The sequence below is a fragment of the Dasypus novemcinctus genome, chromosome 22, assembly GCF_030445035.2.
Source record: "Dasypus novemcinctus isolate mDasNov1 chromosome 22, mDasNov1.1.hap2, whole genome shotgun sequence".
Taxonomy (NCBI): domain Eukaryota; kingdom Metazoa; phylum Chordata; class Mammalia; order Cingulata; family Dasypodidae; genus Dasypus; species Dasypus novemcinctus.
Genome location: NC_080694.1, coordinates 5876725 through 5890613, shown reverse-complemented (window position 1 = coordinate 5890613; position 13889 = coordinate 5876725). Strand labels below are relative to the sequence as shown.

The following is a 13889-nucleotide window of genomic DNA, read 5'->3' as shown; positions in this document are numbered from 1 at the left end:
GAAATCAAATAGAGGATGCTCTGCAGGTTTCCCTCCCAATTTCTTCTTATTGTAATGAAAATTTATATCCTTTGTTTGTCCTTTTGTTTATTGGGAGTAAATGAATTGTTTTGTAAGTTTCAGAGGTCTATAGCAGACAGGATATTGCCCCAGGACAACTGTATTTCTTTCAATTGATTGTGATATGATTTAATAGTTGCATTAAAACTGAGTTAAAGTTTTTTTGAATATTGTAATGTCTTTTTGGAATTCAGAGAGTGGAATGTAGTAGTTTGATATTATTGATGAATTCCAAAAAGTAATATTGGATTATGTTTGTAAACTAATAGTTTCCTCTGGGCATATTAGATTATATTGGATTCATAGGTTTACTTGATTAATTATGCAAACCTCTTGTGCCAGTAGGTCATTGAGTCCCCACCCTTTGGTGGGGGGGGACTCACAGATAAAAGGCATGGCAAAGGACAGTGTTGAGGGTTTTTAATGTTGGAGTTTTGCTGTCAGAGTTTGATGCTGAAGCCTTAAGCTGGAGCCCCAGGAAGTAAGCACACAGAGGAAAGAGAAGCAAGTCCCAGGAAGGGAGGAACCCAGGAAGCTTGAACCCTCACAGATATCAGCAGCCATTTTGCTCCAACATGTGAAAATAGACTTTGGTGAGGCAAGTAACTTATGCTTTATGGCCTGGTATCTATAAGCTCCTACTCCAAATAAATACCCTTTATAAAAACCAACCAATTTCCAGTATTTTGCATCAGCACCCAATCATCTGACACAGTGCCATCAGCCTGTTTATAAGGGAGTAATCACCCTGTATGTTAAGCCACTGGCATGACTGGATATGCTGCTACAACGAAGGGTGGGAGGTAATAGAGCTCAATTGCTGCATCTCACCACTTGACAGGGAAATGCTGTCAGTGTCATCATTCCAAAGATGCAGCAACCAAGAGATTACAGTCTCAGATTGCCACTCATGAAACTTCTTAGACAAATCATTCAGCCCTTCATGGGTATATGGCATATAAGTAGTTTGTTGACAGATCTGGGGATCCTTCACTCCTTCTCCACCTGCATGAGTGGCTGATTATGCTCTATCTGCCATTTCACAATGGGCCAAGTCTGGGGATGGAGTGGAGATCCCACCCAAGACTCATCACAAGTACTCACAGTACTATCGGCCTCCCCAAGAGCCACCTCTTCCTCCAGAGCACTCAGGTGGGCCTCCAGTCCCTCCTGCCACTCTGTAAGTTTCTGAAAGCAGGCTTACACTGCCAAAATTTCCTTGTGCTGTTCCTATAGCATAGTCAGGAACAACCAGGACACTTTCCCAACCTATTCTTTCTGGGATTTGGGTAACAGTTCCCAGAGATTCCAACACCTGTGCAGTAGATTCTGGGGTGGGATGAACTGTATCCCAGCTCTCCAGTGGGAAGAATTGCCACAACTGTATACCAAAGACCCAAAGAGGGCCACATCCGATCCCCATCATGCACTGTCAGGTCCACCGGGGCTGAAGATCCACTCATTGTGCTCAGAATATCCTGCCGACTATGCCAAATACTGGGTTCAAGATCCTCTGCTGGAGTGGGGAAGCCAGGGCCATTTGCAAAGAAGAAAGCACATAGAGCTGCAGAGAGCTTATGCATATTGAGTTTATTCCATGATCCTTTTCCTTTAAGCTTTCTTTGTTCTCTCTGCCCCTCTGTTTACATGGGAGCTGCTTTCATGTTACTAATATCAGAATATATGTTTGACTCTTACAGTGGCGTACCTATACCTTAATGAGATCATGCAGTACTGGTCCTTTTGTGTCTGTCTTATTTCACTAGGTATAATGTCCTCAAGTTTCACTCTTGTTGTCATATGTGTCCCAGTTTCATTTATTCTTTCAGCAGCATAATATTCCAACATATGTACATACCACATTTTGTTTTTCCTTTAATTATTTGATGGGTACTTGGGCAGTTTACTCTTCAGAGTACTTTTAGAATTCCAGGTTGTTCCAAGCCTAATTTTATTGCTTTTATTTTAAAATTAATTCTAAAATATATCCCATTTTTCTTTAATGTAGTATTTGGCATTTTTTACCTGTTCTTCTTGGTAATTTTAAATAGGGTATGATTTTCCTTCTTTCCATAATGTTAGTCCAAACACTTAGAAATAATTTTACTGTGTATACATGAGTTTGTGGATATATTATAGTATAAATAAGTAATTTTTACGATGTGACATAAAATTTAAAATGCATTGATTCAAACATTGAACCATTAAAATTTTAAAAATACACCTCATTTGCTAACTCTAACAAAAAATCTAGGCTAATTTTATTGATAACATGCACTATTATGAATTTAACCACGCTCAAATGTATAGCCAAGGGATCCTTACTAATCAGGAGTTGAGGGAAAACTGGCTTCTCTGGAGGGTGAAATCCCAATTCTTACAGGTCTCCTGACAGGAATGGGCCATAGGAGAGCTTCATAAGGAGTGACCATGTGTTGAAATAATCTAGAAGGAGAATCCTTCATATGATTAAGGCTAAATGTAAATCTCCCAGAGAAGGGACTCAGTGACATTTGTTCAGTGTAAAAGAGGCAGGATCATGAATCTTGTAAAGTTTCTATCATTTTTCAAAAGAAATATTCATATTACAGAAGATAAATAGGAATCATCATTTACCAGGTATATTTCTATGTTTAAGTTCACGTTTTTGTTTAAAATGACTGAATAATAATTATCTGAATAGCTGTGATAGGTCTCATGATGATTAGTATACTTTATTTCTGATCCACAGTATAAATTAATACTCATACACTTAAAATATGGAAAATGTAATATTACCAAAATTACCAAGGAATTGAATTAGCAGAGGACACTAAGAATTAAAGATTATTTGAACTAGATTGTAAAGGATAGCTAAGATATCAACCCACATAAGGAATAATAGTTTCACTGGAGCTATCCAGTGAAGTTTTTCCCATAAACACATTCTTGTATTTATTTACTAGACATTAGTAACTCGTATAGATTTGAAAATGTTTCATAGTTTATGTTTTTAACAATTCATGAGGAAGAATATTTATGAAATTTAATTTGCCTACTTATTTTGTTTTACCCCACATTTTAAATTTATGATGTAAATGATTTCTAAATATCCCTGAGGTAATAAATAGCAGAGAAAAAACTCTGAAATACTTTCTCTCTTTTTCTCTTACACCCAAGACTATGCATTTATCAAGATGCAGTCTGATATAGAATATGAATGGTAAATGTATCCTAGGGGAACTTGTGAATTTGTAAGGACCAGGCAAAAGATGAAATCTGAAGAATATAGGTGAAGAATGAGACTTCTAAGGAACAATCATAAGATGTGGTTTTGACAAAGAAAAATTTTTAAAAATCTTCTGAAAGTCTAGATCTGTTCAATAAATTGTCTTTAATTCAATATAATCATCTTTATTCTTGATTATTGTATTTGATATTTATAAAATAGTTTAAAGGGCTTTCCCTTTTCATAAAAATGTAGGTAGAACAGATAACCATAACTGCAAAGTTTTTATAGAAAAATAATTTGGATGAAATACTTTTCAAAAATACTAGAAATTAGTTTATTTAATAAACAAATAAAAATTATTATTATATCTACATGTTAGTCAAAATATATACTATTTTTAATTTCATAAAATATACATAAATAAAATATTGATAAAGTATTAATTTGAATATTTTATAGTTATTAATCTTCTATTATAACTTTACCACATATAAAAATTTAATGTGTTTGAAGTGATACTGCTCAAGACAATTAGTTTTAGTATTGAAAGTGTAATTAAGATTGAAATGATTTATTGAAGAGCTGGAATTCTTCAAGGTAAGCAGAAGTAAAAATAGTTGTGGATATAATAGTTTTTTTGAAAAGAAGAATTCAGTAAAATGAAAACAAAGGCGGTCAAGTAATCTAGACAGGACTTTGTCCTTCAAATATTGAAATTCATGTCTGATTGCAACAAAGATTCTTCATAGAGGAATAATATCAGGTGGGATGCTTTCCTTAAACACTAAGTGTAGGTGAGAAGGTAAATTAGAGAGAGCACGGGAAATCTGGTACAAATTGCAAAAGAAAAATGGAATAAATTATCTGATTCAAAAAATTTTTTTTTGTATTGTGAGGTAATAGAGGAAAGAAAGGGCTCGAACAGATGTCTTGTATTACAACTGAAATGAAATACTGGGGAGAAATTATCTAGCTGGTCTCCATTTGCATCATAATCATCCAAAGAAAAATTAACTTTGAATCATTAATTTTACTTTGCTATAAGAACTTTTTCTAAGCCAGCTGACCAATCAAAGGAACATCAACTATCATCTTAAGTCAGCTGACACATAAACATCAATAATAACTGTAGACTTTACAAACAAATGGGATGATATAGAGGCTCTCTTAAAGAACATATCTGGGATGATCATTCACTAAGGAAGGAAATGAGAAATAATCACTAGTGTCCAGGAAGTATTTTAAAGATATTTTATCGAAATAGTATAAATTTGACTCAGAAACTGAAATTTTTTTATGGATGCTTATTTTATTTTAAATCATATAATGGACTTAGACTCTCCAGTCCTATGAATGTTAAAATTATTTTATTGGAATAGATAGGAAAAAATAAAAACAAGTTGACTTTTATTGATTTCAAATGCCATCTTTTTGCCATTTCCTTTAAACTGAATTCCTGATAAAAAAACATATTTGGTTACCAATGGTGTCCCTTTATTCATGACTAATGGGGGTTGTTTCCATTTTGTTTTTAGCATATTTCATCATATTATACTTTGATTACAGGGAGACTGTGACATTTTAGAAAACATGGAGAACCTCACCATCTTCACAGAATTCCTCCTCATGGATATCTCATCCTCCCGGGAGCTCCAAGTCTTGCAAGGTCTGATGTTCTTGGTGATTTACCTTGGAGCCCTGACTGGGAATTTCTTAACTATTATGGCCATTGTAATTAATCCACATCTACATTCTCCAATGTATTTCTTTATTGCCAATTTGTCATTCATAGATCTTTGCTTTATTTCAGTTACTCTTCCCAAAATGACTGTTAATTCTCTGACAGGCAATAAGACGATTTCTCTCCCAGAATGTGCCTTTCAGATTTATCTGTCTATCTTGTTTGTAGCTACAGAGCTGGCCTTCCTTGTGGTGATGTCCTACGATCGCTATGTTGCCATTTGCCACCCTCTGCACTATGGACTCACCATCACCCCACGTGTGTGCACACAGGCAGCTGGTGGCTCATGGGCAGCTGGGTTGGTATATTCTGCTATCCACACAGGCACCATGTTCAGGCTTCCCTTCACAGAGACTAATGTGATCCATCAATATTTCTGTGATGTGTCTCAAATTTTAAGGATTGCTTCTTCAGATGTTCAATTTTCTGAGTCTATAGCCTTACCTATAAGTGCTGGTATTGTCTTTCTATGTTCTTTTATTTTGTTCAAGTCCTATTTTGATATTTTTTCTATGGTGCTTAGGATGCATTCTGTGGAAGCCCGTAACAAAGCCTTATCCACTTGTACACAACAGTTGGCAATTCTCATTTTGTTTGTGATTTCATTGCTGACTGTTGTCTTTGGGTCCACTGCAAATGAAGCATCTCTCAGTAATCTTCTGGTGGCCATGTTCTACTCCGTGGTGCCCCCACTTATAAACCCCATCATCTATAGCCTGCGGAATAGAGAGATTAATAATGCACTTGGCAGAATGTTCCACAGGTTCTTTGAGCACCCAGGAAAGGTATTTTAATTAAAATTTCTAAGTAAAACATATTGAAATTTAATTCATATTTGATATATATTCTTAAATGGAATCTATCCTTGTCAAATATCAAGCTTTATTTCATATAATTCCTTTTTTATTGCATATGTGATAAAGAGCTATGGATTTAGGTATCCCAGTTTTACAAATTCATAATCATGTGTAATTCATATATTCTTCTAGATAATATTTTCCACATTGTTAAAGGTTTTGTACAATGTGTCAGATGTTTTATAGTCAAAAGCAAATGCTGATATCACATGGAGAACATCATGGATGAATATTCTAATTGATGTCTATATACTTGAGATAATTTCATGATACTGGATACCACCACCTTATAAAAGAACATTAAGTGTTATGAATTTAAATATTTGGTAAATTTTGGTATTGGTAGTCTCCTTTTATACAAATATCTATACCAAGCTATAAAATGTTTAGATTTTAGAAAAACTGCTGAATAATAACATAATAATATTAGAAAACTGGATCTATGCAAAAGCTTTCTTTATTGAAAAGTGGGTCTAAATATCTGTCCCTTAAAACAGAACAGGCTTTTGATGCTTTGGATGTCTCCATGTGATGTGGTTGTTAAGGTGTTAAGCATGCACAATTCATTCAGTCATTCTGCACTATGAAAAACAAGTAATACCTGAGGGAAGTTAATGACAGGGGACACTCTGGCCATGGCTTTAATTCTGGCCCACAATTAGCTCCTATGCTTCAGGACCAAGTGTGTTCACTTGGCAGGATAAAATACCATCTCCTACTAGATATGTGGATTTCAAGTATGTCCCTTCCCATATTACCCCATGTATTTTAAAACATACTCTGGAGACAGTCTGATTCTGGTGGGCATGTATTATGACATCAAGCACACAGATCATCTGTCTATCCCTAGCAGGGTGGGAGTCAGCTTCCAACACTAGAACACACAAACACTGAGAGTTTTGTGGCACTCAAAATATGTGCCTCCATTGACTAAGGATTGAGCCCTGCACTTCTGCATCTCTTCTCTATGTGAGTAAAATGTTGTTTCATCCAGTGATGTATTAAATGTGTTTCATTTAGCCACCCTTGCAAGTATTTTTGATTGGTGGTCACCCCTTTAAGGTGTCTGCCTTTCTGATCAACAAATAGGTGTAGCTGGCTGAATTGCCCCAAAATTATAATATGACATTATGGAAGAATAAATGGTTGTAGTTCAGCCTTCCCAGTGAGGTGCCAGTTCCAACAGAGGTGGTTGGCTGACTAATGAGCTGGCCTCACACTGCTCATGTGAGGTGAAGTGGGATGTGGGCAGAGTATCTGTTAACAGGGATTAATTAATGCAGCAGGTAAGGGCAGAAATGAAGAAATTAGATTTTACAAAGAGTATGGAAACTATTTCCTGTATCCTGGGCTCCTGCATTTTCCCCTGCAATTTGCCAAATCTCCAAGTTTCTCTATGTTGTAAATACTTCTGAGGAGAGCCTAGGGAGTTCCACTGCATCTGTGTTGTTTGTAAATCCAAGGTTAGACCTGTTTGCAGTCACACCTAACTACAAATGGCATTGCTGAAATTCAAGCTGCTATAAATTATTTGTTTTGTGTTAGAAAAATATGGAAATTAAAAGGTATATATTGACAGAAGCCAGGAGAAGTCCATGTGGTTTTGGTTAGTGTATCTTTTCAATGCAAGACATTTCAGACTAACTTTTCTAGGGCTGAGAATTGCATTTTTGGAAAGTTACCTGTTGAACTTCTGCAGAACACAGTTAAACCCTATTACACAGGCCAATCTATAGGTTAGCGATAGGAACAAGCTCAAGACACATTTTGTTTGAATTGCAGAGTGCATGAGAGTTGTTTTCCCAACTGTGGAAGACGTCCCAAAAAGTAAAACCCAATGAAGTCTATAAACATCCTGAAAGTAAAGGTTATTGACACTTGGTTATAGTACTCTTCCCCGTGACAGGATGTGGATGAAACTCTTGAACAACATTGAAGGCATTCACAAAAGAAGGTTTACCCCAATTGAAGGACCCTCCTTTCATTTTTGCTGCTTTCAAGGGTGATGGTGAGGAAAGTGGTAAGAAAGCTCCATCTTAATATCCCACATTTGCATAGAAATAATGGGGGAGTGACAACCATTTTCAATGAGACAGGCCATAGAGATGGGACACCATAGTTGAGCAATTGTAGGTTGCCCCATATGGAATGCCATAAAGTGAAGACAGTGAGCAACCAGGGAAAGAAAAGGATGGAGCCCACCCATTGGGTAATGTGCCTTTTTTTACTAAAGCAAAAGATAAATAGAGCAAAAGAGATATGCTGAGGACTGAACTGTCAGGCACAAAGAAAACAGAAATTGATTCTGGGAATTCTAAGCCTCTGGAAATCAAGATCTGAGATGATATTGCCCTATTTGGGGATTTAACTAAATTTGGAACTTGTAAACCAAGATTGAAGATTCACTTATCTAGGAAAGACTTGTGGAAAGTCTTACTGTCTGATCACTTGGACCCTGCTTCTTGCATGCTAAACCAACAAGGTTTTTGAGAGAGCTGTATGAACAAAACTACTGTCACCCTGGAATAAAAAGGACATGGACAGGAGAAATGGAAAGAGAAACGGCTTTAAGAGGGAAACCATGGGAGCTGTGATCTGGAATTAAGACATCACCTTGGGCCAAGAGAGGAACCCCACCCATGTGTACAGAGAGGGTGAGTTTGCAACAGAAGTTGAAGAGGGTGGATGTTCCCACCTGATATTTTGGGAGAGTTTTGCTTCCCCAGGGTACAGAGAGAGTGGAGCACATTCCTCAAGGATTAGGGCAGTTAAGGTCAGAACTCCATAGGTCCGAGAGGAGTGGACCTGTCCCCCATGGATTAGGGAAGGCCAGGTGGTCAACCCATTGCTCTGAGAGGGTTGAGCCTATATGCCAAAGATTAGTGAAGGCCTGGTGGTCAGCTTATTGTTCTGAGAGGGTAGAGCCTGTATGCCAAAGTTTAGGGAGGAGGTTGCCTTCACATCACTGCAGTAACAGGTCTAAGACTCTAACCCAAAGGTTGGGTAAAGTGTGGCAATCACCCCAACACTCTTAGAGAGTGAGTTCTGGAGCTTGGCCCACACCCAGATGCTTGATGAGGGTCAAATCAAGAAAATGGCTATTGGACAAGCCTGTGGAAAAGATGGGTACCCATAAGGTACCAAGGAGAAGAAGCCATTATCTTAAGAATGACTCTCAGATTTTGAAATTGAATGGAAGATGCCCTTCAGGTTTACTGTACTGTAAAGGACCTGTGACTCATGTTTCCATCCCAATTTCTCCTTATTGTAATGAAAATGTTTATCCTTTTATGTCCATTTGTGAATTGGAAGCAGATAAATTGTTTTGTAATTTCAGAGGTCTGCATCCAGGCAGGACTTTGCCCCAAGACAAACTGTATTTAAATTGATTGTGATATGGTTTAGGACTTGATTGCTACTGATTTAAGGTTTTCTTGAATACTGTAATGTCTTTTTGGAATTCAGTGGGTGGAGTGTAGCAGTTTGATATAGTTATTAATTCCAAAAAAAAAAAAAAAAAAGATAATGGATTATGTTTGTAGACTGCTCTTTACCTGGGTGTGATTAACTTATGACTAGTGCTTTGATTGGGCCACATCATTAGGGTGGCAAAAACAGAGTTGAAGCATTTTTAATGTTGGAGTTTTGATATTGAATTTGATCCTGAAGTCTTAAGCTGGAGCCCCAGGAAGTAAGCACTTTGAGGAAATAGAGGCAAGTCCTGGGAAGAGAGGAGACCAAGCCCAGAGAGAAGCAAGACCTGGAAAGAGAGGAACTCAGGAAGCCTGAACCCTGGCAGACATTGGCAGCCATCTTGCTTCAATACATGGAAATAGACTTTGGTGATGGAAGTAACCTATGGTATCTGTAAGCTCCTACCCCAAATAAACACCCTTTATAAAAGCCAACAGGCTTCTGGTGTTTTGCATTAGCACTTCTTTGGCTGAATAATACATATAGCAAATAACAAAGTAAGATAAACAATAAACATGCAGAAATCTGAAATACATATGTAATTTTTCTAGACCAATTTCCATGTTAATATAAAATCTAAAGATATATAGTAAATTGGTACAATTAACAATAGTTTAAATTTAAATTACTCATATTTATAACCTTTAGTTTTGTATTTATTTGCTCAATACATATTCTCAGTTCAGAAATATTGCCTTAGATTTTACTAAGCAATTAGTACATAATTAACTTTGGATAAATGATATTTATTATTCTCTCAGTTTAAGATAACCCTGAGGAAAATATTTTAAACTGTTTCATTTTTCTGCAGCAAAAGTTGGCTACATTCTACAGGTTTTGTTATGCAGAATTCTTACATTGATCCTTAAAAGTGTCATCATGAGGAATTTTCTGTTCATCTATTTGAAAGTCATACATATTTTTAAAATATGCAGTGGACTTAATGTAGTTCTATAAATTTTTAAATGAATTTTAAATCTCATTTCATTCAAAATATATGCACACTGTATACATTGAATATCCATTTGGCTTATATTTTATTTGAATATTTTTCTATAATTATTTTATTTATATCTGTTCATGCATCCATTCTGAATTCCATAAAGACAAACATTTAAAAAATTTTTTAAATGTTCTTTTCATATTAAAGCTAGGTTGCAAATATCAGTAATCTTCACCTATAAACAACCAGGATGCATATATTAAAATGAAGTTTAAGTTTTAGGATATGGTTATTTTTGTATTTTACATGATTTACAACTACCTGAAAACATAATATTGAAATTCTTACAATTCAAAGGAATAGGAAAAATATTAAACCCCTGTAAAGCAAACCCTAAAAATTTATCTCATACTGACATCAGCCCAGAGATTTTCCTTTTCTCTTCCTAATATATTCATATTTGTTACCTACATCCAAAACAAACTCCTAGACTATTTACTTAATCATTTATTTTACCATATGAACATTTTTGTTGTTCTAACCCTTTATATAATTTACGTCATTCAATGGTCACTTTATTGTTTAAGGGTATTTTTTTAAAACTCCAATGATTGACTTTTTAGATTCATTCATGAAGGTGGGTGTATCAGTTTGCTCTTCCTTTTCTAAAATGGAATAAAGTTATATTTGATAAACAAGTCAGTTTGTTTATTAATATTCTACATTCACTGCCAGTGCAGTACAAAAATTTTAGTTATTATGAATAAAGCTCTGTGAACATTGTTGTACATGTTTCTTTGGATATTAGTTTTATTCATGTTGAGTAAATAATGAAGAGTGAAACTGCAAGTTCACAGACTCATTAATAATCAGTTTTTCAAAAATGTGCTTGTCATTTCTAAAAACTATATAATAATATTTTACACTATCACAAACTTCGTAAAAAGTTAGGTCTATCAATCTAATAATCATTGTTTGGTATTGCCAGATTTTTAAATTTAGAAACTTGAGATGTGTTTAACAAAATGACATTGTGGCTTTATCATTTCCCTAAAATGTCATTGTGGGTTAGTTACCATTTTACTTGAAACTATATCAAGATGGGTTATATACCTAACAAAAACATGTCTCCATGAATTTAGAAGGATTTAATTACACAGAATATGTTCTCTGACCCCAAGAGAATTAAATTAGACATCAGCACCCATAAAATTTTGGATATTAAAAGTCATAAATTATTACAACCTGTGATTTAAAAAATGAGAATGAAATTTTAAACATATTTCCAGCCAAATTATAATGAAATTATAATATATAAAATGTGTTTGAATAGAAATAAAACAGTTCTTGGAGAAATGTTAACAATTGTAAGTATTAATATTAAAGAAGAAAGGTTTGAAGACAATGACCCAAATTTCCAACAACCAGGAAAAGAAGAACAAAATTATATCCCATTAAGGAGGAGGAATAAAATAGTAAGGGAAAACAGTAGAAAGCAATGTTATAGAAAAGAGGCAAACAATAGGAAAGCATGACAAAAGAATTTTTCTGAAGAAGGTCAAATATATTAACGCCTACCTAGAATTATCAGGAATAAAAACAAGTATAAACAAATTTCCAATATGAGGTATGAAATATGGGTTGTTATTGGCAGACATTGTGGCTGTTTTTGTATTTTTTCTGTTCTTCTGTTCCTCCTCTTCTTTGTTCTCCTACCCCTCTTCATTCCAAATACTTCTGTCCTAATTCAAAATCATGAAGGTATCTTCCAAATGACTAGTATTTTTTGCCAAACATTATTATTAAATTCACTTTATTTTGATTTTGGGTAGGTTATGAGAGAGAAAGTAAGTTGCATATTATCTAATATGAACAATATTATAATCTATTTTTCTGCAAATATTTACCAAATCATACATGCTATTCTCAATGTAGTACCTCACTTTGTATGTCAATGTTGAATCCTTGTGTGCATTTTTTCCTGTTGCATTGTTTAGTTCTCTGTTTTTATCTCATGCCAAAAAATTCTTTACTAATATTTTATAGAAAAATTTTTTTCTCCCTCTTTTTTTTAAGAAATGGAAAAGTCAATTATAAAATTTACCCTGAAGGGTATTTGGGCCTAAATAGCCAGATACAGCCTAAAAAGGGAGAAAGAATTGGAGGACCCCCAACCCCAGACCTTAAATCATATTAACTAACCAGAGTGGCCAAAACTGCATGGCATGGACACAAAGATAGACATATAGACCAGTGGAACTGAATGGATTGCCCAGAAAAAGACCCTCATGTTTGTGGAAAATTGGGAGGAAATCCTTCTAAATTTATTCTTCTATGAATTGTTTATGCTAGTCGGGCTTCATGTGAATGTTAGGGCCATTTAGTTACTATCTCTGAAGTAAATCGCTTGTGATTTTTATATGAATGCAATTTTAAATATAACTGTGATTGATACTTTTATAATATTTAGTCTTCCAATCCTTAAATATCACCTATGTCTCAATTCATTTAGTTCTTTAACATCTCTCGATGTAACTTTTCTACAAGGTCTGATATTACTCTGATACATATCTGTGGTAGGGAGATGGAGAGAGTAAGGGAGAATTTTATTCTATTGTCCATGCTTTCTTTAAAAATTTTGTTTTCTATATTTTCCTTGTTTACCCAAGTTTCATATTTCTTTGTTGATTTGACCCAATCAATTGCCCTCTCAAAGCCTATTCCAATGGTATTCTCATATTATCTATTGAGATATTTTTATCTTACATTAGGAATTTTATATACCTCTAGTTGCTATTCTTTTCTCCTTTTCTAACTACCGTATATTTCATTTACTTTTTTCTTTTCTCACTATGTTGTATCATAAATATGGTGTGAGCAGTTTTGTTTTTTTTTTTTTAGGGGGAGCTGGTACCATATCAAAGGATGTTTACACTACACATGTATTAACTTTTAAGATGGTTGACCTAAGATTATTTATGTGTTACTTTTTTTCAGAGAAAGGATTTTTAACTTCTTTTATTTGCTAAAATCTTTCCATTTGAATTAGTTTTTATTGAAGAAAAAATATTTTCTGCTTCCACAGCAATGGATTACTGTATTTAATTTTCTAATTTTATACCAGATATTTTTCTGAGATATTTAAATATAAATTGTTCAGTATATTATATCACTATTTTAAAGAAATTTTTACTTCATATTACCTTTTTGAAAATACCAAAATTATTGAACAATTCTCATTTATCCTATCAAAATCCATTTTGTGACAATCCTTCCTAGATAGCTTTAATACTTCTTTGCTAATTTTTAATGTGGGCCTTATATGTCTCTTGTACAATGGTCATATGACGTCCTCCCTTCTGTACTCTCTTGAGGTAGAACTGCAAGATTTGCTTCATTCATGTCATATCATAAGGTAGTGAAAATATTCTAATACAGCACATGACATTTCTGACTTTTTGGTCCTCCTAATATCATTCATATTTTCCTGGTTAAAATCTTCTATTTTAGAGTTCACTCTATTTTTCTGCTTTCAAACATCATGACTAAGTATGGAAAACCTTTTAATCTTATATGTCTAGTCCAAAAGGAGTATTCTTCTTC

The 13889-nt window shown here is 34.4% G+C and overlaps 1 protein-coding gene across 1 annotated transcript; it reads left to right on the top strand.

The window, feature by feature from the left end:
- Window positions 1-4861: 4861 nt before the first annotated feature.
- Window positions 4862-5806, top strand: LOC139437282 (olfactory receptor 14I1-like). The gene has a single exon (XM_071210928.1). It carries the CDS (start codon window positions 4862-4864, stop codon window positions 5804-5806), a length of 945 nt encoding a protein of 314 aa, XP_071067029.1.
- The last annotated feature ends 8083 nt before the right edge of the window (window positions 5807-13889 follow it).

Bases quoted from the DNA above. Each gene is read 5' to 3' on its own strand.
- LOC139437282 (XM_071210928.1), top strand. From the start codon at position 4,862: ATGGAGAACCTCACCATCTTCACAGAATTCCTCCTCATGGATATCTCA.